At 36.7% G+C, this 21,883-nt stretch overlaps 1 protein-coding gene across 5 annotated transcripts in view; it reads left to right on the forward strand.

Annotated features, from left to right (window-relative positions):
- CCSER2 (coiled-coil serine rich protein 2) overlaps window positions 1-21,883 on the forward strand; it is a 64,702-nt gene that overhangs the window by 10,297 nt on the left and 32,522 nt on the right. For all 5 annotated transcript variants that reach the window (XM_015865997.2, XM_015865999.2, XM_015865998.2 and 2 more), the window contains 5 exons: window positions 2,119-3,592; window positions 4,494-4,696; window positions 16,622-16,712; window positions 19,881-20,043; window positions 20,680-20,875. In XM_015865997.2, coding sequence (XP_015721483.1) covers window positions 2,158-3,592; window positions 4,494-4,696; window positions 16,622-16,712; window positions 19,881-20,043; window positions 20,680-20,875 — 2,088 coding nt within the window. In that variant the 5' untranslated portion in view covers window positions 2,119-2,157. The remainder of the gene's footprint in view (window positions 1-2,118; window positions 3,593-4,493; window positions 4,697-16,621; window positions 16,713-19,880; window positions 20,044-20,679; window positions 20,876-21,883) is intronic.

Genomic DNA, 21,883 nt, shown 5'->3' on the forward strand with positions numbered 1-21,883 from the left:
TGCCAGCTGTCTGTGAAAAATCAAACACAGATAATAGCTTCAGGGAATAACATAATAACTAGCAACACTCTGTGCTGGTAACCTTGTAAGACCAGTGGATGTAGCTGACTGATAAATAAAACCAGGATGGCAAAAACAACATATTCTTTCACAGGTGTCTTCTACAAGAGAAACCTCATCTTGCTAATATGGTATTTATTGCAAGTGAGAACTTTGTGTTAATTAAAACTTGGAGATTTTGCCTGTCCTTACTGTCTATTTGGGCTTTAATAATAATAATAGCATTTAGGCAAATTCATTGTATTGATGCAAAAGTTTGATACAGATAATGTTGTCTGTGCAAATAGTCAGATGAGTATGTGTGGAAGTGTATTTAAGTGGGATGGAAGCTTTCAAGCCAAGAACTGTTGAGGCAAAGATGCAGCTTCATAAAATAAAAGCATAGTATTAAATAGATCAAAATGACATTGTCCTGAAACACATTTTTGATGATGAAGGTAGTGGAATATTTCCAAGGGTCTAGGGAGCCACAGATATAGGGAAAGGAATAAATGCTATAAATCTCTTTATTTCAGAATATGGAGGTAGCTTTAAGTGTTCATGCATCTCTGCACAGAAGTCTAGCATTTAAATTCATTCGTGCCAAGAAATTTTTAATCATTATTAAGAAATGTATTAACTTGAATACTGCATGCAGCTGCTATCCTGTAACTCAGATCTTGTATGGGAACAAGAAGGCAACCAAGATGGGTGACAGTTTCCATATGAAGGTGAAAAATGCTAAGGATCTTCATCATGAATGGGAATATGGAAGAAGAAAATGATGGGGTGAAGATGAATGATCAGTGATGTTTGTTTATTTATTAATCTTTAAACTTAGAAATTGGGGAAACAAAATGAAATGATCAGCCACTGAATTATCAACAAACGTAAGCAAAGATTTGTATCCCACAATGTATTGATGGAACTCTGAGGCTGTATAGGTCCAGGCATACAATTGAGTCCAGAGTATTCTGACAAAATTGATGGAGAGAGAAGTTACTGTTAAGCAGAGGGCTGTGAATGCAGGTTCATGCTTGGGAAATCTGACATAAACAGAATACACTTGGGAAGGGTCCCTGTGGGAATCAGGAGAAACATACAGTGAACTCTTGCTAGAAGACAGCTTTTGCCTCCACCTCATGCCCAGGTGACAAAGTTGATGTTTCTGTTTTGTGCTGATGGTGCAGGGTGTGAGTAGCTTTCTTCAGCAGAAACCTTCTTCAGAATGTGATCTTCAGGGCTGTGTTCTTGGGGTTAGTGCAAGTTAGTTTTATGTCAGTCAGTCAGTTTTACATCAACTGCAGTTCCTATAGGCTGTGCTGGTTCTGCTGGCAGTAACATGTATCACTTTGTTACTCTTTTGCTAACATCTTAAAACAAAAGCACCCCGTAACTCTTAACCATTTACTCAGATCTTCTATGTGAAATGAAGAGCTAGGGCAATCCCTAAGATAGTGAACGTTTCTTCAAATGGCTTTTAGTAATGTTTCTTCCACTGCTAGTTTTATTTGTTCATTCTTGAGGATGTATGATGTCTGTCGGAATCTCTTCTCCTCTTGATGCTGTGAGTGGTACATTGTGAATGTTTTTGGCTAGGGAAGATAACTTTGCAAAGGGTAGTTTTTGTCAGGTTTTTATGGTGTAGTTTTAGAAGCTTTAGGTTGCTGACTACGGGTTTGTGCTATATTCAATTTGTTCTTTTTAAAATACGAAGTCTTAAGTGTGTAATTGAATGACTGAAGAACAGTTGAAAAAATCGATTTGCTGTTCAAATTGGTAGGTGAAAAATGCACGCCCTTTATAAAACTTACCTTTAATGATATGGAGGAAGACAAAGGATAGGCAGTTTAGACCGACCACAAAAATCTAGGTGGTGGAGAGTGAGAACTGAATAATATGTTACTGCTGAATAGCTGCTACTGTATTACTGTTTCTCTGGAAGTCATAAAACGTGAGTTACTTTATACGGTTACAGTGTAGTTAAGCATGGATGCAGTGAAGATAGATGTGAATGCATATTAAATATATTGTTTTGTGTTATTGATGAAGGTCTAATGTATTCTTTCTTTTTCTCAGATTCACGCACCCTTTGAGGACCAATGTACCCAATAGCTCATGGAAGAGAGAAATCAAATCAGGACATCCTTGGTTTCCAGGCTGCCAAAATATGGAACGAAGACTTTAGGAAGTGTCTTACAACCGACATCAAATGGGACAGCTGTTAATTTAACAGGGAATAATGGTGGCAAAAATTTCAGCAAGCACAATGGCACTGTTAACACGTCTTCCTTCTCTTTCAACTGGAGAAAATCAAATAAATACCAGCTTCGTGATCAAAATGAGAGAGAGACCAACTCTAAACATAGTTCTAATGACAAATTAATTGATTCTGAGAAGTATTCTCAGTCTCAAGGAGCATTGAATAATGATATGCTCAGGGTGGGTTTGAACAATACTGCTTCAGCTGGGTCAAAAACAGCAAAGCAAAACAATATGTTTGTATCTTCTACTGAGGAATCAAACCCCAAGTCTTTGCCTGGACTGTCTAGTTCAGCAAAATTCACCAAAGGTGCCCTGTCAGGAAGGACCTCGTATTCTGGACTCAGTGCTCCAAAATCACACTTAAATGGTTTTTATGGTAATCGGCCAATGGTAGGTTTGCAGAGACCTAGAGCGAATTCCAATGCCTCAAGGACAAGTTCAGGAGAAAGCCTTGTACACTCTACAGACAATAGCAAGTCTTCTTCCTGTGAAAAAATGGTAAGATCACAAAGTTTTTCACATTCCATTCAGAATTCTTTCCTTCCCACTGCATCATTAACCAGGTCGCATTCCTTCAATAAAGCTGTGGATCTTACAAGGCCTTATCATAGTCAAAATCTAGCTGTTAGGACATCTCAGAGGTCAACTCTGTGGTCAAGAAATGCGAGACAGTTGGATGTACCCAATGGAAACGAGTCTGTGAAGTATGGATTTACCAGGCCATACTCTAGTATATCATCTTGTACAAAGAAGTCCCCGCTGTCGAATGGATCTGGGTCTGCACCTTCTTTTGGATACAGATTAAGTCGGCCCTCTCTGTTGAAGCCTGCTAGCCAAAGGTTTGCTGGAAATATTATTGTGGATGGTGGCAAAAGTACAACTGCTGACACGTATATAGTGGAGAACTCTGAAATATCAACAAATATAAATAGAACAATTGATAAAAATAGCATTATAGAGAGTAATGCTCAAAGAACAGAATCTGTTGAAGGCCTTCATGAAAGCATGGGAAAACATGGATCAAATGTCATGTGTATGAGTGATGATGGAGATGAAATATCTATATCTTCTTTGTCGTCCTCTGAAAAAAATGACTTGAGCGAAGACTTCAGCGATGATTTCATAGATTTAGAGGATCCAAATAAAACAATACGAGTGCAGCAAAAGGAGAGCTGCATTCAGGAGTTAGAGCACGGGAGCATAACATCAGTAGAACCGTTCACTTCTATCAAGGAAAGTGGAGGATCTTGCTGTAATGCTGATGACTGGCTTGATATAAATGTGTCTGGTAAATACTTTGTTGCATTTGATTTGAAATTTTTGGTACTAAAATGAATATTCTGTAATTGCTATTGTTACTTTATGTATTTAGCCATTCTGTTTTTCATAACAAAACTATACTAGCCCATCCATTTTTTCTCAGTGCCTTTTCTGCATGATAGTTGTCTTCTTCAAGCAGGTTTTTTTTTTGTTTATTTTTTTTTTTTTTCTTCCTTAAAGAGCCCTTTTTCTTTGGAATAAGAATTAATGGTAGCTTCTTTTGCTAATTATCTGGTAAGGTGTTAGAATTCCTCTTAGCCTTGTTTAGACATTCGTTTGTTTTGGATTAGTGGTCTTTGCATTTTTCTCCTCTCGATAGGGAGAGAGCAGCTGAAACTGCTATAAGTAGTGGGAGTAAATGTAGGGTGTCTCCTTTAATTAGCTAATTTTTAAAATCAGAGTGTTACTGGTTTTCTTCTATTGGCATGCTGTATTCACTCCTAAAGTCAATGAAAGACAGAAGGTGCTTAAAAGTCTGTGTTTTCACATCCCTGATGGACTTTGGGGGTCTAAACCTGTGTTGGAAGACATTATAGTTGAAATACTTGCCTTTACTTTTGAGCCCACTTTATTAAAATCTTTATTAAAAAGATACAGATTTCTAAAAGATACTTCTTCTTGGGGGGTAGATCACTGCATTGTAAAACTTAAGCAGAGATGTAGGTTGAAAGGATTCTTGATTATAACTGCCAATCCAGCCTGAACTTTTTACTTGCTAGGGTGAGTAGCGTTAATACCGTAGAATGCTTTTGGTTAGAATTTGTTAGAATATGGTTTGAAAACATGAATAATGCATGCTTTTATTTATTTATTTTTGGAATATTGGATTGTTTTTTGACTTTTTTTGTTGGCTGTTTGTTTTCTTTAAGCAATGGATGACAACAGTGAAAGCACAAAGCACAGTGCCGAGAGTGCAGTTTCTCCAGAGATGAATTACAGAGCTGGGTCCTCTTTTGAGCTTTCTCCATCTGATAGCTCTGATGGCACATATATGTGGGATGAAGAGGGACTGGAACCTATTGGAAGTGTCCATCCGTGTGGAAGCTACGAGTCTTCAGAAATGAACAGCATAGTATGTATTTGTGTATGGACTGAGTATTTGTGGGTTTTTTACTGGGTTTATTGCTGAAGTATATTCTAAAAATAGAATTAATGTAATTTCTTTTTACTTGATAACTATTTTTTCTTTCCTCTGTAGCTGACAGATGTCTGAAACTTCTTTTTAAGGAATTCCTGTTTCTAGACAGATGGCACTGAAACAAAATGTTTACATACATGTCTTCCTCATTCTAAAGTTGAAACAAAATAAATCAATCCTTGTGTAATTTCATAGTAGCACTCACCGTTTACTGAAGGAATTTCTTTATTCTGGTAATGCTAAATATCCTTTACCAGTCTTTAAACCTAAGAGTGAAAAAGCAAGGTAACAGCAAATATCTGTCTTACATTGCCTTGTTTCTAGTCTGTATCTGCATATGACCCTTTTGAACACAAATTCATTTTCATTTGTCAGTTTGTTCTAACGTAGAATCTTTGAAGTAGGTACCTGGCTGTAGTTCATCAGGTGACCTGGGCTATTTCTGTGTCTGGATAACATAAGAGGAACAACTGTTGGTTTTGTTTGCTAAACGTTACTGATCTGAATCCAACATCCATCCATCTAGAGTGATGGAGAGTCGTAGCAGTCCTCCAGCTGAAGTAAGTTAGCCAACCTCTGGATTCTGGCAGACGTGATAAAAATGTTGTTTGTTCCTCATCCTCTTTTCACAGAAACGCTGCTCATATTTACTTATGAGTTGTTTAATTAAGACTGTTCAGATTTCTTTAACATTACACTAATAATTTGAGACTTCTAACAGTATCTATGTGTAATAGATCAGCTTCTCATGCTTCATAAGCTTTAGGGTGTTAGGTATTATGTCACCTGTGCCACTATCAGGACTGTAGAAGCATTTTGGCACTAATTCATGCTTTGATTTCTAATTTTACTGGGGTTGGCTATGCTAGCCCTCAAGTCAGAACAGCACAGAATTGGCCTGTAACTAGGGCATAGCTATCTAATTAGATTGTTGGGTATAACTACATACAAATTTCTGATGTATATTCAGCTCCCTGTGGTAGAGTTTATTTTCGGTCTTAAATTATGGTCCTGGGATGTGGTGTCTAAAAGAAAGTTTAGAAATAGTTATTAACTTCTCATGGTAATTATGACTGGCTTGAAAAAGCATTGAGATTTTTCCAGTAGGGACTTTGTAGTTTATGGACATTTACAGGAAAAAGTTTAGTGTGTAAACAAATGCCCATCTCCTTGGCACACGCGTGTATGCACTAGGAAATGTTCTTGAACTTTCTTCTTGGTTAATTTTGGATACAGATATTTATGATACATGCAGTGGATTTTATGTAACAATTAAGTTACAACTTTCCACGTGCTTTTGGAGTTTGTTTGATACACATAGGTATATTTACTTATGCAAGTGTATGAACTGATGGTCAGGCATAGATTGTCTGATTGACAGAAGCTGCTTTAAGCCTCATACAGCTGAGGTACATTAGATGTTTTTGATACTTTTTTCAACATTGTATTGAAGAATAATCCTATTTGTTTTCAAATGGAATATGAAATGATAATTGGAATCTGGTTTGAAAGAGACAAATTTTAGCTGCTTTTCTTAAAATGTATTTATTCTTGGTGTGGAATCCACATCTCAGTAGGGTGAATCTGGTTTGTCACTTACTGATGTGACTGGAGTTTCAGTTACAGAGTCTAAGATGGTGGTTTTCTCTTCATCTTTGTGGGGTTTTTGTTTTGCTTTCCCTTCGTGGTTGAGTCTTTGTGATGGAATGTCCCTTTCCCAGGTTTCAGAATTAGTTTGAGAGTGGGCAGAATGATTTGTGGTCCAAGGGACATGGCTAGTCTGGGTAATATGCTTTTTAAACTTGCAGACTTCTTAGAGAAGGTGAACTTGCTGAGATAACATTGTGTAATATTCAACCTGTGGTACTCGCTGTTTTCTTGCAGTAATCTTAGTTCCAAGTAATTGAGTATTGCTTTATTATTTCAATAATTCGCTTCTCTACGTGATATGGATTATCTTTTAAATTGACTCCTTTTCTGTTGTGCATTCTCTCCAGTGGGTTAATGCCAGATCTGTAGTTCTTGTTCTGTGGGAAGGTGAGCTTATGACAAAGTAATCCAAAATTTCCAGCTTTAATAACAATACAATTGCAAGTAAGCTTAAATAGTGTGCAACTATGGAATAGAGAAGCTTTCTGGATAAATGTAAGGATTCTTTATGAAGTAGTATTTGGTTGCCTTTAAGGTGTCACCTCTTAAACTTTACTATATGAGATAAACACTGGGGAAGTGATGTTTGTTTCTTTGTTTAACTGAGCTATATGATACTAACATAAATGGCTATGTTTATTTTTGTAAACAGTACAAATTTTCAGTGTTCATTCCAAATATGTTAAAATGAAGTCTTTGTACTGGCAGCACTGTATAAACTTCACTGGAAACGTTTTCAAGACAAAGTCTTTCTGAACTAAGTGTATAGATTTGAACACAGTTTAAGGAGTATAATGAAAATAAGACGTGGTTACGTTGGGCAACTGTTCATCAGGAGCAACTGTTGATTTAATGAGGTTTCAGTACAGAGTGTTCAGAAGATCCCCTGCTTTAGTTTTGTTCTTTAAGAGGTTTTAGTGAAGTGCACGTGTTTCTTCCACATTGACAATTTTTTACCAACAACTTCTTCAAAAAAGAAGAGCTGTGAAACAAGAGCCCTTCATGGGCATTTAGTTACAGGAACTGCACTTAAAAAGCAGATTCTGTCTAATGAGCTAATTTAAACTGGATTTTTTTTTCCTACATTTCATGCTGCAAATGAAGTGTCTAAAGTTTTAAGAAGCTGAAGGTAAAATTAAAGAAATGTATGTTTCAATATAAGATCTACATTTCTGTATGGAGGATTATATGTAATTTCATTATTGAAACCAAGACTCTTAATGTATTTAGATTTTGATAGTATCTTTATGTAAGCCATTACTGAAATGTCTGGATTTCCAAAATCTGAGGCTTACTGCCGTCCCCCATTCCTGTATTTGCTTCTCTTTGCAATCTGCTGTTAAAATGCTCCTTTACTGGGGATGTTCCAGTCAGAACTAACTTGCGTGCCACTTGGCTTTTGCCACCTTCCCACCCCTATGAGGGAGCTGAATGTTTTTGTCTGCTGATGGGTTGTGTCTGCCTGCAATTAGTGTATAAAGTATCTCTATCTGTAAGTGGAGAAATTCCAGCTTCTGATCTACAGTGCTTTGTGACCTTGAGCGTGTCTCATGGAACTCTGGGTCTCACTTGTCTATCTTCAGAATGATGGGTAAAGTAAGAATGAACAATAGCACTTCATGTTGTATCATCAGTATATTTAATATTATTGATGTATTTGTACCTTGTGCTCAAAGTTAAGCTGATCAAGGGCAGGGATTTCTTATGGTTTATTCCTGGTGTGTTGCAGCTGAAGGTGAAGTGCTAATGTCTAAGTTCCATATTGACATTTCATGCTATATTCCAGGGTCTTAAAGAAATTACACTGAGGACATTTGAATTATACTGTTCTAACTTGATATTCTAAGTTCACAATTTTAATGTTATTGTTTTTAGTTTTCCCATATTACAAGTACAGAAATTTCTGGCATTTGCTTTTCATATCCTTGATTTTAACAATTACAACCCTCTAAAATAAATAACTAAATAACTAAAAAGTTATTCTTTTCAGTTATGCTGAAAAACTTCTATTTGGAGAAGAATTGAACACTGTGAAGGTGTCAGGAATATTAATTTTCTTACAGAACTAAGGGTGTGTAGCTGTTTCAGAACATTCTGCAAGCAGTGCTGTTAGACCATTTATTCTTTCAGGAGGCCTTTGGTGGCTGTCAGTTTTCTGATCATGGCATAGATGAATGTCATGGAAGCAGAGGCTGTGACTTCAGAGGTATTGAATCAGAGTGAAAAACAGCCAGTGTCTGCCCTCCCACTACCATGTGGCCTTCAGATGTAGAGCTTAATGATTACAGCAATGGGAGGCAGTAAGAAACTGCATTACTTAATGAGATGGTGTTTCTGTCTGTGTCTTATGTGATGTAGGTGTCCCTGCTGCCAAATATTATTAAGAGGCTATATGACTGTGTTACAGTACACAAACCTCTTGTGTTGCTTTGAGAGGCATAACATCTTATGAATGAGCTTTTATGGTAAATTACTTTTTTTCCCTTTGGGATAGGAGAGCATATTTGCCTTTGAGAGATATATGAATCAGAACTGACACGGCAAATATTCACATGCTGTTTTGGTTGGTAAAAATGAAGGAAAGCAACTTTACTTGAGCTTCCATATTTCATCTGTGCTAATTTCTGTGATGGGGGAGTGAGCAGCAGATGTATTGAGTGCAATATGATAAATGCTGGTAGAAATTAACGCTTGCTTAGTTAATAAGCTTAAAGTGAGATTTCCAATATGACTTTATAACTGTGTATACAGCATTGTAATTTAATATGAGTTTAGAATGGTTGCTTTCAGTGGTTGTCTTTATTCTACCAAGTAGCTTCATCTTTTTTCAGTAACAGGAGAACTTCAGATTTAGTCTAGTGTGCTTCAAACTAATGGTGTTACTGTGGTTTTTCTTAAGGTATGACAGTGTTTAATTTATTCTTAGCAAGTCTTGAAATAGGTAAGGAAGTGATTGTGTGCCCAGGGAGACTGGTAGACTCTTAAAGTTGGGGTAGTTTTTAGTGCTGTTGGTGTAAGCAGGAAGAACGTATCTATGTAAGTACATCAAGTGAATTGCTATTCACCTAACTCATCAAACTGGATTTCTGAACACTTTGCAGATAGCTTAATTAAAAGAATGTAAATTGGCACAAGGTTTCTTTTCCTTTTTATCTGAAATTGTTATAATTATGTAATAATTATTATATAGTTATTAGCTGTATCGAGTTATAGGAACACTGGTATTGAAAATAATTTGTATAAGGTTCAGTTGGTCAGCGTTAGAAAAGTAAGTGAAGGGCAGGACCTCAATGCATGCTGGAATCAGCTTTTTGGTGGTATGCACAGTTTTGGTCCCTCTAGATGAGATGTGTGTGCTCAGTGCTGTCTCCTGAGTTGTAATTGGATGCACTTTTTTCTTTTCAAGAACACGTAACATAGCATTTAGGCCATATCAGTATAAACTGCAAAACACCTTATCATGCTAATCGTCATAGCCCTTCAGATAAGAAATTTGAGTGTCATTTTTCCCTGTAAAGGCTGTTTGTGAGTAAACAGCATTTTTCCCTGTAAAGGCTGTTTGTGAGTAAAAAGTATTTAGGTGTTGTGGTGAGCTTTGTTCACTCTGACATACATCAGGATAGTGCAGTGAGAATGTAACTTTGCAGCAGTGCAAGTCAGAGGAAGGGTTAAAATAGCATAAAAACCTCAAATGCTTCCTAGCTGGTTTGTTGGTTTTCTTTTTTGCTTTTTTAATTAGAAACAACAGTATTAATGTGCCTGTAAAATAATAGAACACATTAATACTATGGAATATGTTGTATTCAAATTACAGTAAAAATCTAGCGAGGATGAAATTTAAAATTTGGTCTCAGGTATCAGTCATAGAATCATTGAATGGCCTGGGTTGAAAAGGACCACAATGATCAGCTGGTTTCAACCCCCCTGCTATGTGCAGGGTTGCCAACCAGCAGCCCAGGCTGCCCAGAGCCACATCCAGGGATGGGGCATCCACGACCTCCATGGGCAACCTGTTCCAGTGCATCACCACCCTCTAGGTGAAAAACTTTCTCCTAATCTCTAATCTAAACCTCCCCTGTCTTAGTTTAAAAACATTCCCTCTTGTTCCATCATTTTCCTAACACTATCCATCTATATAAACAGTCATTTACAGATGGTGATCTTGCAATCTGTGATGCTCCTCTGAATTTTGAGGTTGTTCCATCTTGGTGAATTTCAGATGGTGAAAATTCCTTTTATTTTTTGTTTGCAGTTTGATTACTGGTGGCTAGATGGCAGTAAAGGAATGTGGCTGTGACTTCAGTTGAGCTACATGTTTGGGAAGCGCTATTGTTTATGAATTGATGAAGTCTCAGCAAAATGATTAATATTTCAGATGTTCTTTCTTCCCCTTGATGCTATTGAATTTCAGATTTTTTTTACTTATTCTGTCGTATAGTGAGTTACAAAAGTAAAGTGCTGTGTCTGGCTACTTCTTGAGACATAATAACCCTAAGAATTAGTTCCTATCTATTTCTGTAAACCTAAATTAAACCTACTGTGCCTCTGTAAAAATGTTTTCACAGAGGAATAAATCTTTAAGACTAATATCCAATAGTTGAAGTATTGTGGCTTTTCAGATCAAAGATCCTGTTACATTTGTTGTCATGGCAATCTTCCTTTATGGAGCATGAACAAAATGATGAATTACTTGTTTGGATGTTGTGCTTAACTATCTTCAAGTGCTGCATATTACAAGTCATATCAAACTAGCTCCTTTTCTATCCTATTATTGATATTCTACAGGATTCTATTCCAGCTCTCCTCCCTGTGAGTAAGTCATTACCTTGGTTTGTTTTCTCCCTCCAAGTAACCGGTCTGAGTAGTTTTTCTTTAATGTCACCTTTTGGGAGACTTATATTGTGTTTCTATTTCTTTATTCATCTTTTCTCTCTCTGGTGTTGTCCCTGGCCCCTGGAAGACTCTTCTCTGTACTGTTGGCCTGGAGATGGATTTGACTGACTTCTGTAGCTGAGATGTTTGATTTACTCCATTTGTTTATCCTTTCTTTTCACATCTATTCATGTTTCTCCTCAGGTGTCTCCAGTGGTGTTTTGTTCATTATTTTACTGCATATTTTTCATTGCGAATGGGTTTTTTAAATGGAAGTAACATTCATCAATTCTTAGCATCTTGCCTGAAGAGATGCAGCAAATGAGCCTGTGTAGAGGACAGCACAAAAATGTCGAGAATTTGTGTATTAAATACTGTGGGTCTTTGTAAAGCACATGGAGGTATTAGTTGCAAAAGAATGTTTGAAACACTGTAAGAAGAGCACTTAATTATTACATATAACACTTGTCATATTTGACAGCACAGAAATATGAATTGCTTTCAGCTGGAAAATAGTGTAATTTTCATTTGAAATATTAAAACATAGAGTGTAGTAAATGCAGTGTATTTTTTTGTTCATCTTGTGAAATTGTACCAATTTGCTGCAGTAATTTCAGTCATGAAGCCATATAGACAACACAAGGCATTTTGTTTGGAAAGTCTAACATTAAAAGCATGCATTGACTGAGGGCTTCAATGTCAGGAGAGAAGTGTAGATTGATGGTCTCAGCTGCAAAAACATGTCTATTAATGAGAAAGTAGGGGTTTATTCCTTTAGGGATATTCTTCCCGAATACATTTTTTTCTGTTAGTAGACCACACAAAGAATAGCAATACGATAATGTAAAGGCTAAAAATGATGTCCTTCATTTTAATATAAGATTATTTCCTGGTTATTTCTACCCTACTGGAAGGATAGTTTTGATGCTGCTGCTGTGAAGACTCCTGTTGCCAAGCGAATTAAATAAGTCACTTACTCAAACTGTCATATCACCGAGCCTTTACCTTTTGACATGAACTAGAGCTTCCTATTTCAGTCTCAAGTCCCTACGTCATCTGTTGTTTCAAGAAGTTTTTTTTGTTGTTTTTTTTTTTAAATGAGAACTTACTTTGATTACTGATTTCTCCTATGTGATTTGAAACAAAATCATTATTTGCTGAGTGTGTAGTAATGTATCTGTTCCTCTAGCATCAGCCTCATGTATAAACAGCACCGCGACTTGTGCTGAGAGATGCACAAGTTTTTATAAATAAGGGGTCTTTAGTCGTAGGGAACAAAATGTTGACATCTGACCATGATGTTTGACTTTTTTTTGTGGAATGTCTCAAGAGCAGCTGTCTGCTGCTCTACAGGGGCTTTAACAGCTGCTTTCCAAGTGTGCTGCAATTGTTTCCAAGCCTGTACGCTTGCCTGTCTCTTCAGTCTTTTTCCCATCTCCCTGCTAAGTAGGAACATTGACTGCTATTTGGGCTTTCAGCTCATTCATTTATACCAATTAGTCATGGATCATCTGTTTCTCCTCGAATGCGTTTGTTGTTGCATAGACAATGACGCTTTCTTCACTTACTGAAGTATTCAGTTGAAAACCTGTCTAGAGGGACAGCTAGGCAACACCACTGGAGTTTGACATGAGCGTTAACACTTCCAAACATGTATCTCTTCTTAAGTTGTACCATCTTGGAAAATCTGGTGCTAGAAAGCCTTGCAAAGTTACTATGAAGTAGGATAGCTCATTTGTAAGGGACATAAAAACATCAAATTCAGGGTTAACCAAAAGTTAAATGTGTGAAGGCATTTTCCTAAGGTCTATTGATCACACTTACATCACCTAGCACTTCTCTAGGAAGTCTGTTTCAGTGTTATACCACCCTCAGAGTAAATAATATTAATAATATTTATATAGTATGCCAGATATATAATATTTATTATTCCTATAGTATGCCAGAACGGCACACAGTGCTCAAGGTAAGGCTGCACCAATGCTGTCTATGGCAGGGGACCCATTTCTTGCCTGGTTGACTATCAGTTTTTAACAGGCACTGTTCTTTTCAGCTACTCAAATAAAATAGGATTCAACTCTTACAGTAATGCCTCATAACTGCTAAAACATGGAATATTCGGTAGTGTTTGCGCTTATGCATTTTGAAATGTTTCTTTATGTTTTGAGATTGTTGCCCAGAATAACGTGATGATAATAGCTGTTAAGTGCTCATATTAACAGTGTTTCTGCCATTCATTATGCAGCAGTAAGAATGACAACAGAAGACTGTAAATGCAGTTTTGCTAAGTAGTAATGAGTTCGGGAAGCCTGCAGTTTTTCTCAGCTATTTCAAGATGGTAGTGCTAACACTTCATTTACAAAATGTGTCTGTGTTTATCTGCATCTAAGGAGATAGCAGGAGATAATACTTAAGAGAATTCACACGAGGCACAGCTATTGCAAAGAGTTGGTATTCAGAGCTTTGTTTTCTAGCATGGAGTTGCCTCAGTGTAGTTCAGTAACATATAATTAGCAAAACATGATGAAATGTGCTGTTGACAGAGAAGTATTTTTGGCATCTCCAGTGCTGACCTTGTTTGACATCGTTTGACTTCTGAAGTTCTGATGCAGATAGCAAAGTGGCCTGTCTAGGTTTATTAGTTAAAACTGGCATGCTCCATTTTTGTATTGTATTTTTAAAATACTTTTGCACAGTAATAACTAGGTTTTGTTTTGTTTTTTTAACCGAGTGTTTTTGGACACTGGTTAACTGATGTTCCCTGAGGTTCTCATAGTGGAAGAAAATAGTGCTTGTTCCTACTAATTTTCATGATCTAAATGTGGTATAGGAACAATTTATCAACTAACAAACTGTATTTGCTTCTCAGACGCCTACATTTCACTGCCTTAAAGAAAAAATACATGGGGGTTAAGAATCTTCGAGTTCCTGGAGAAGTATAAATTAGTGGATAGAAAAATGAATGTACACCTGCAGTCGGAATGTTAAATTCCCATTTTCTTTAATTTGCTTCCATTTCTCTGAAAGCTTTCCTGCAGATGTTTATTATTCACAATGTCCTGATGCTGTGTTTCTTTCCTGTGAATGCTTAAAGGAACCACATATAAACAATGTTAATCATGTGGGACTTTGGAATACAGTGAACAGAAGTGATTCTATCTCACCTATTCTACCTTTCTTTTTATATCGCTTCACAAAATGGATGTGAACTATTTTCATCACATACCCTTTCTCCTAAGTCAAGAAGTAAATCGTGTTACAGAAATAGAGAATGTTTGCAGTTCTGTGTCATGGGAAAAAATAAGTCTTAAAATGTGTTGTTCTTTGCAGCTTTTGTAACTGAGAGAGTATTGGGTGAATGCTGTGGAATGACTGCAGAAGAACAGTTGGATCAACAGTGCAGAGATGCCTATCATTGTTCTTCCTTTCTATCAGTCCATCTAACAAGTGGAGGGATAGCTTTCCAAGTGAACAATGTTTGTAAGCAAGTGTACAGCTAAATATTTACTGAACAGCTTAATATCCAGAAAGAAGTAATTAGCAGTGCAGCTTTTCAACCTAATGATTTTCAGTATTGCTCCAGTGAATTGCCTTTAGATGTAGCCAATAAGGGTAAGAAAAATCTGAATTCTGTTCTTAGAAAAGAAATGGGTGTGAAATACCCAAGTGTAATCTTAGGTCTTAAAGATGGGGCTTTTATTGGTGGGATACTAAAAGACAGAGATCAAGAGCTTTAGAACTGTGTGACTATGAACAGTTTCCTCAGTCCTGCTTTGTGTAATTGTTTAGTAGTAATAAGTTTCTTTCTTTAAGCAACCATGTTAAGCAGGCTGCATTCTCTGATCAAGTGCTGTGCTTTGATGTTGATGTGGCTTTCCAGTCACGCAGTGCAAGCAGCATCTGCCTGTTCAGAGTATTCTACAGCCTCCACTTCTAATTATTTATTTATTTTGACAGACTTGACCTTGCTGACACTACAGTTATTTATCTTTAGAATACCTGTCTGACTGCAATTCTGAATGGAGAGTGATTCCATTCAGCACTAACATCCGATGGGCTTTCTTTGTATTGGTTTGCGTATGACTTTAGAAACAGCTTTACGTGAAGCATAGCATTAAAGACAGTGCCTAGTACTGTAAACTGCATGTTTTAAGTTTTGTTGGCTGAAGAAGGTGCTGGAACACACTGATCTTATCAAAACCTTTGGAGTATATTTGGTCAGTAAGTGACTGACATGTTAAGGTATTTAGGTATTGCTGTTCCACACTTCAACAATTCTGGCTTGCTTAACAGCCAGAAACATGTTCAGGTACTGTTGCTTTCCTTGTGGTTCTAAAGGTGTTTTTGGTGGCGTTTAAAGGAGTATAGAGGCCTCTCCATTCTTTATTTTAGGGAGGTAGTATTTTCTGATTTAGCTTCTTATTTACACGGAATTACAGCAACCAGATAAATCTTAATCTGAAAATACTGTCTCTAGACATTTAGATTTAGTAAAAAGGCACCAGAGGTGTGACACCTGAAAGATGCAGTAGAAGTAAATGTGTTAATGGAGTTAATCAATTAGACTTTGCAATTGCATTTTGTCTCTTGCAGTCAGATAAGTGTGCCACTGCCTGAGAAAGTCTGTGACTGCTGTAAATTATGGAGTGTTTTTGTTAGATTTAATGGAGCCTTTCTAACAGTATTCAAGCAAAGACGGTGTGCGTCTTAGCTGTACAAAACAAAAGTATCTTGTGCTGGCTTTATGTTTAGCTTAGAAAATAGAAAGATTCAGTTCTGCGCCATACTTGTTTAGAAAACCTTCTTCCCTGTTCTTTTTTTTCTTCCTCTTCTGAATAATTTGGTCTTGAATCCTTCAGGTCAAGCCTACATTTAGAGGAGTGGAATTCTGAACTTCCTGATGTTTAAATCAAGATTCTATAGGTTCCCTACCCTTTTACTTTGTAAATAACTGTTTATCATTATGATATGAATGCTGAAACAAGATAGTTTTACATCATGTTCTCACAAAGTTACCTTTGAATTCCAACTGAGCAAGATCATTTAGTTTTAAAATGCAGGCAGGATAATAATGAGTAGGAAATTACTTGGAGTTTGGCATAGGCCCAAGGTAGAAAATGGCTTTAGCCCTTCTCTGTTGCACTGTTACCAGTATCGCTGTCTTGAGATGAGTAGGAAGATATTTAGTTGCTATAGTCTCAGGTAAGGCAGGTCTTAAGAGACTGCTCACAACATCAGATTTGTATTTAATACAAATGTAGCAAAGCTTTGAAGTAAGCCTCTGTAGCAATGGAATAAAATATCAAATGCCTCAATTTGTGGTTTCCTTTCTTGAAGGACATCTTGAACAATCTTGATTCCTGTGATCTTGAAGATGATGATCTCATGCTTGATGTAGACCTGCCTGAAGACCCACCTCATGATAAAGGTTAGTTGAGTACCCAGGCATTTTTACTGTGACATTGCATTTGTTGAATTTTACTCTTCTGACTTCTTCAGTAAGATGATGCTTGCATCAAATTGTTTTGGTTTTTATAAATTACCTTCTTTCTTTGCTGAGATGTGGAATTGAATACAACATAAGCATCAAATCTCAAGTTACAGAACTTACGGCCTGTTATAAAACAAGAAACAAACACAAGTAAGCCAACAAAATTTCATTGCAGACTGCCTTTAGGCTGTTGGTGGTTTGAAGTTTACTCTATACTAAGTTAGTCCTTCAGTCCTACGCATTAGTTATATTTGAAAATATAGCTTTGGTGAATGACAATGTAATTTTTGAGATAGTTTATTATTATTATTATTATTATTATTATTATTATTATTATTATTATTATTATTATTATTATTATTATTATTATTATACAAAATGATGGGTATCTCCTAATATATTTTATATGACTGCAACAGTAGCCTTAGATTTTAAATTGCAATATATTGAAGGATCTTCTTTTATGCTTTTATAACCTTTTAATGGAGAGGGTAGGTGCTATTAAAATAGTACTAATGTAAGCCAGAATTAACTGGTTTAGGTAAATAATGCCATAATTCTTTATCAAATCCTATCTGGAAAGTATCAGGCATTTAGTTTGGGTTGTTCCTGACCTGCTCTTAAGAATCGTCACTGACTGCTGGTTCTAAGTCTGACCTGCACTTCCCATTTCAGTGGAGGCTAACATGTCTTAAACTGAACAGGAACATTGGATATGGACACAGTAGTGCCCTACCCTGTACAAATGACATTGAAAGTTTGGAGAGTTTAATAAATGGTTTTGTTAGCTACCTACTTACATATCTTTGTGTGTCTAACTTTTTAAAGGCCTGAAGTTATTGTCTGTAAGAAAAAATGGGATATGTTACTTCAGATTATTTTGGTTTTTCTTCCTTCCCCATAGCTGTATCTACACCAAATGACTTTTTTGGACCTGAAATATTATGAAGGCTGACGTAATTTCTGCTGGAGATAGCCTTTAATGTGTGCTTGCTAACAAATTTATTGGTGATTGTTTCTGCTGTGGTACAATTCAGCTTTTCAGCCCTGAAGCTTAAGATTTTTATTTTTCATACAAAACCATGACATATGGAATGAATAATAAACCAAGCATAAGGGATTGCTCGCAGTACTAATGGTAATACACTGACCGTTCTTTCAGTAATGGCAATTGTTATCTTGTTGTAAAAACTCAGAAGTAATTACAAGGGAAAGATCAAGTTTTTGTTAAGCTTCCTCGTTTATGAAACATTCAGTACATCTGCATCAGTGATTCCATTTAAAATGAATTTCAAAACTGTTCAAAATTCACACTTCTTTGCCACAAACTTAAAAAATCAATTTGCCATTCAATCTAGACACAGGTGATATACTGTTTTTATTTCACTGCTTTCTTCATTGCATCAATATGATAAATCTATACTCATGCTGCTAGTCAAGTGTCAGTGGTGTTCGTGTAGCTGGAATAAATTGTGACTAAAGCAATCCAGGCTGACTTAAGTCAGTGGTTCAGGTGAAGAAATTGCTGTTCAGTAGGGATCAATATTAGTTAATTACTATTCTTTTTGCATTTTTTTTTAATGTGGGATAAATTGGATATCTCTGCCATGATTGCTTCTTCACTAAAATTCAGTGATTTCAAAGTAGCCTGGAAAGAATTGATCTCATGCTTTCCCTTCAGTAAATATAACAAACTGAAAAAATGAATCTTGTTCTTTGTTAATATTCTTATGTTTCTATTTCGTGTCTCAGTTTTCCAAAGGAGAAAAACCATAAGACCGTAGTAACTTTCTGGGGGGCTATTTTGCTTTGACCCATTTGGACTTTCTTGCGGTGCAAGCTGTAGAAGGATGCCTGTGAAGGAAAACAAATCTTCTGTTATTTTAAGTGTACGAGTTAGGTTATTACCTCCATTTTGGTTATTCAACTAGTTGATTTAAAAAGCAAAAAAGAAAAAAAAAAACACCACAAAACCTGAATAGTAGATGCAAGTATTTGTTTTGTTTGACAGCACTTCTTGCCGACCCCTTTTCCACACTTGTGTGCAGCTTCCGTGACATCAGCCTATTAGACTTCCCAGGTCAACAGAAACTCTCCTTGTTTCATTTTGGAGTCCAGGATGCTGCTTGGACACTATTTATAGCAGCCGTTCTAGTTCAACAAGTATGCAGTGTGTGAGGATGGCAGCCTTAAATCACAGGGTAAAACTGGGCTCCCTTCCCACCAAGACGCAGGCTGGGAACACAGCAGGAAGGAAGGCCTGTTTATGAGCGTCTCACGCAGCTATGGCTGAGTAGGCAGCCGAGCAAAACAATGTCCTCTTGTGTAGATTGATTCTTCTAGCAAAGGACTGACAATGTGAGGAGAAGCTCGTTGGGTAAGTTAGAGAGACGGTGTAATGGCAGGGGTGCAGTTCAGGACTGTTTGCTGTGCCTGACGGCACAGGCAGCGTTTGTTTTGGCTGTGTTTCTAGTGGCTTATGAGCTGTTGCCAAATACAGCGTTTGTTCACTTCGGAAGTTTGTGGAATTTCCTTTGCTTTGCAGAAGTTAGTGTTTTAGAGAGATGATTTGCTTTGCTTGTTTTAAACTGTGCTTATTGTCCTCATAACTGAAGTTTAAAATTCTCTCAAGTTGAAACAGCAGCGTCTAGAAGGAGATAGATAAACACATTAAGTAATTGTTTTGTTCTGACCTGTTTCTAAAACGACCATATTTCTGTGTTTGTTGGCTGTTCTCACTTTTTAAAAGCCTGAAGATACTGTCTGTAAAAGAGGAATATGTTCCCTCAGATGATTTGAATATTTTTTTTCCATTCCTATAGCCCTATTTCCTTCAAATGGTTTTCTTAGACCTGAAATACTTTCAAGGCTGACCTCTAATTCTGCCACAGGTTACTCTTATTCTTTTTAAGTGATTTTTATGCTAGTAAAAACCTGAGCTTGTTACAGACTTCTGCTTGGCTGTTCTGAAAGTGCTTTTGACTGGTTTGGGATGGGGGGGGAAAGAAAGAAGCACTGCATCTGCTATCAGCAGGTAGAAAACATTTTATTTACATGATCTGGAGAATAAATTGTATGTATTTTCCTAATTTCTGCTCCTTGTAGATGAATGTGAAAATATGAGCCGTTATGATAGACAAGACAGAAATGCTAGGCAACATCAGGAAGGATTCTGGAAAAGAGCACCACAGCAGCGGTGGAATGCACAAGATCACTATCATCTTGGTCATACCGAGCACTATATTCATGGTAAAAATGATTTGAACAGGTAAAGGACTTTTCTTTTTTCCTCCCTTTGTGAGAAATCTCTTTTGCCGCTAAAGAATATCAAGTGATCCTGGGTACTGTCTGTGAATAGCATGGCAAGAGGGAGCTCTGATGAGATTTGTAATGATTTCTTTGTAAAACTCGAGTAACTAAAATAAGAATGTTTTAACTTGAGCTGGAACTTACTTGGAAGTGTGATTTGTTTCTTGTCTTCGTAGGGTACTGTAAATGCTTGCTTCAATTACAGTATCTATTCCATGGGGAAATGAATTAGCATCTTGTTAATTTCATATTCTAAGTTTGGATAGTTTTTTACTTGAGTTTTTAAGTAAATTAAGTCCTATAGTTTTTATACGCTAGCTTGCATGAATGAACTTATAGCAATAGTGATGACCAAACTCATTTTAGGGTCTTGTAGTTTTTAGTCTGTGTGAGATCCATGCGAGTGCAAAGTGAAAAAGCATCGGCATTTTCTGATTCTTTTTTCATCTGTATACCACAGCACGTAAATATAGCCCATGTTACATAAGTTTGTGTTACTAAATGCTCCCTAGCTCAAGTTTGTCAGCCCTGTGTGTGTGTGTACATCTATATCTAAATATTTGTATAAATAGATATATATGTTTATTTTTATCAGGGGATCAAACTACCTGGATTCTTCTGTTGGTCACTTGGAAAGCTATGGCACACCAAATTTTTACCAGTCTCCCAGACAGCTGGTGAGCTTACCGGAGAATACTGTGATGCTTGATGAAATGACACTTCGGCACATGGTCCAAGACTGCACAGCTGTGAAAACTCAGTTACTGAAACTGAAGAGATTACTGCACCAGGTGAGCTGCTTAAATGGAACAAAAGGCAGTATGTATATTGGAGAATGGGCCCAGATGGGCTGGTCATCTGGCGCTATTAGGCTGCCATTTTCTGCATGCATTGAATTTACAGTGTTTAAGAAAGCATACATTTTTTTAATTGCTATTTCAAGTAGCACTTTTCTGCCATTTCAGCAATTTATCGAATACAAAAATATTACATATTGGTGTTCTGCTTCTCTGTGGAAATAATGAGAAATTAATCAGTAGATATGAAGACAGTCTTTTATTTAATAAGATCCTAAGAAGCTAGAAGTAAAAAAAAATAGTAATAAAAATCAATCACACTAACTTGCTGAATGCAGATTAGTTCAATGGTGATAGCTTTTTCTTCTAATAATAATCATTTAAAAAGCTTTGTATTCTTCACTCTTCTAAACATCGTCCTGTTTGAGAAGGAAGCTCTGCTAGTCCTGCTGGGTCAGATCTATTGGAAGTACTGAAACGTAACCTTACCCCATGTGTTGTCATAAATTTTTAAAGAGCTTTTTCATTTCACTTCTTTGCTCAAGAAATTGTGGGAGTCTTTTGGATACATTTACACGTTAGCATGGAAAGAATTTTCTTTGTTTATTGCTGTTTTTTCTTACCGGAATATTATAATGGAAACAAGTGTTTTAGTTTTAAGGCACAAACAACAAAACAAGAAGCAACTCAGCCCTGAGGCTAATGGGAGGTTATGACTCTGCCTTTGAGAAATGTGAGCATTTGCTTCCCATGGTAACCAGGAATGCTGGTGATGTTTTTCCAGTGACTAAATCAGGGATAGAACTGTACAAAAAATAACAGCGTCAGGGAGGATGTGTTTGTAGAACCTCGTGTGTGAGCAGCAGGCAGCATAGCCTGTGCTTTCCAACAGCCTCAGGTGTGTGATGAGCCTGTGAGATAACGGAAGACTTCTTAGAGCTCTTAATACCTTTAGCACAAGGATAATGAAACAACTAGGCAAATGATGTGTACTTATACTTC

Source organism: Coturnix japonica, chromosome 6, assembly GCF_001577835.2.
Source record: "Coturnix japonica isolate 7356 chromosome 6, Coturnix japonica 2.1, whole genome shotgun sequence".
NCBI classification, from domain to species: Eukaryota; Metazoa; Chordata; class Aves; order Galliformes; family Phasianidae; genus Coturnix; species Coturnix japonica.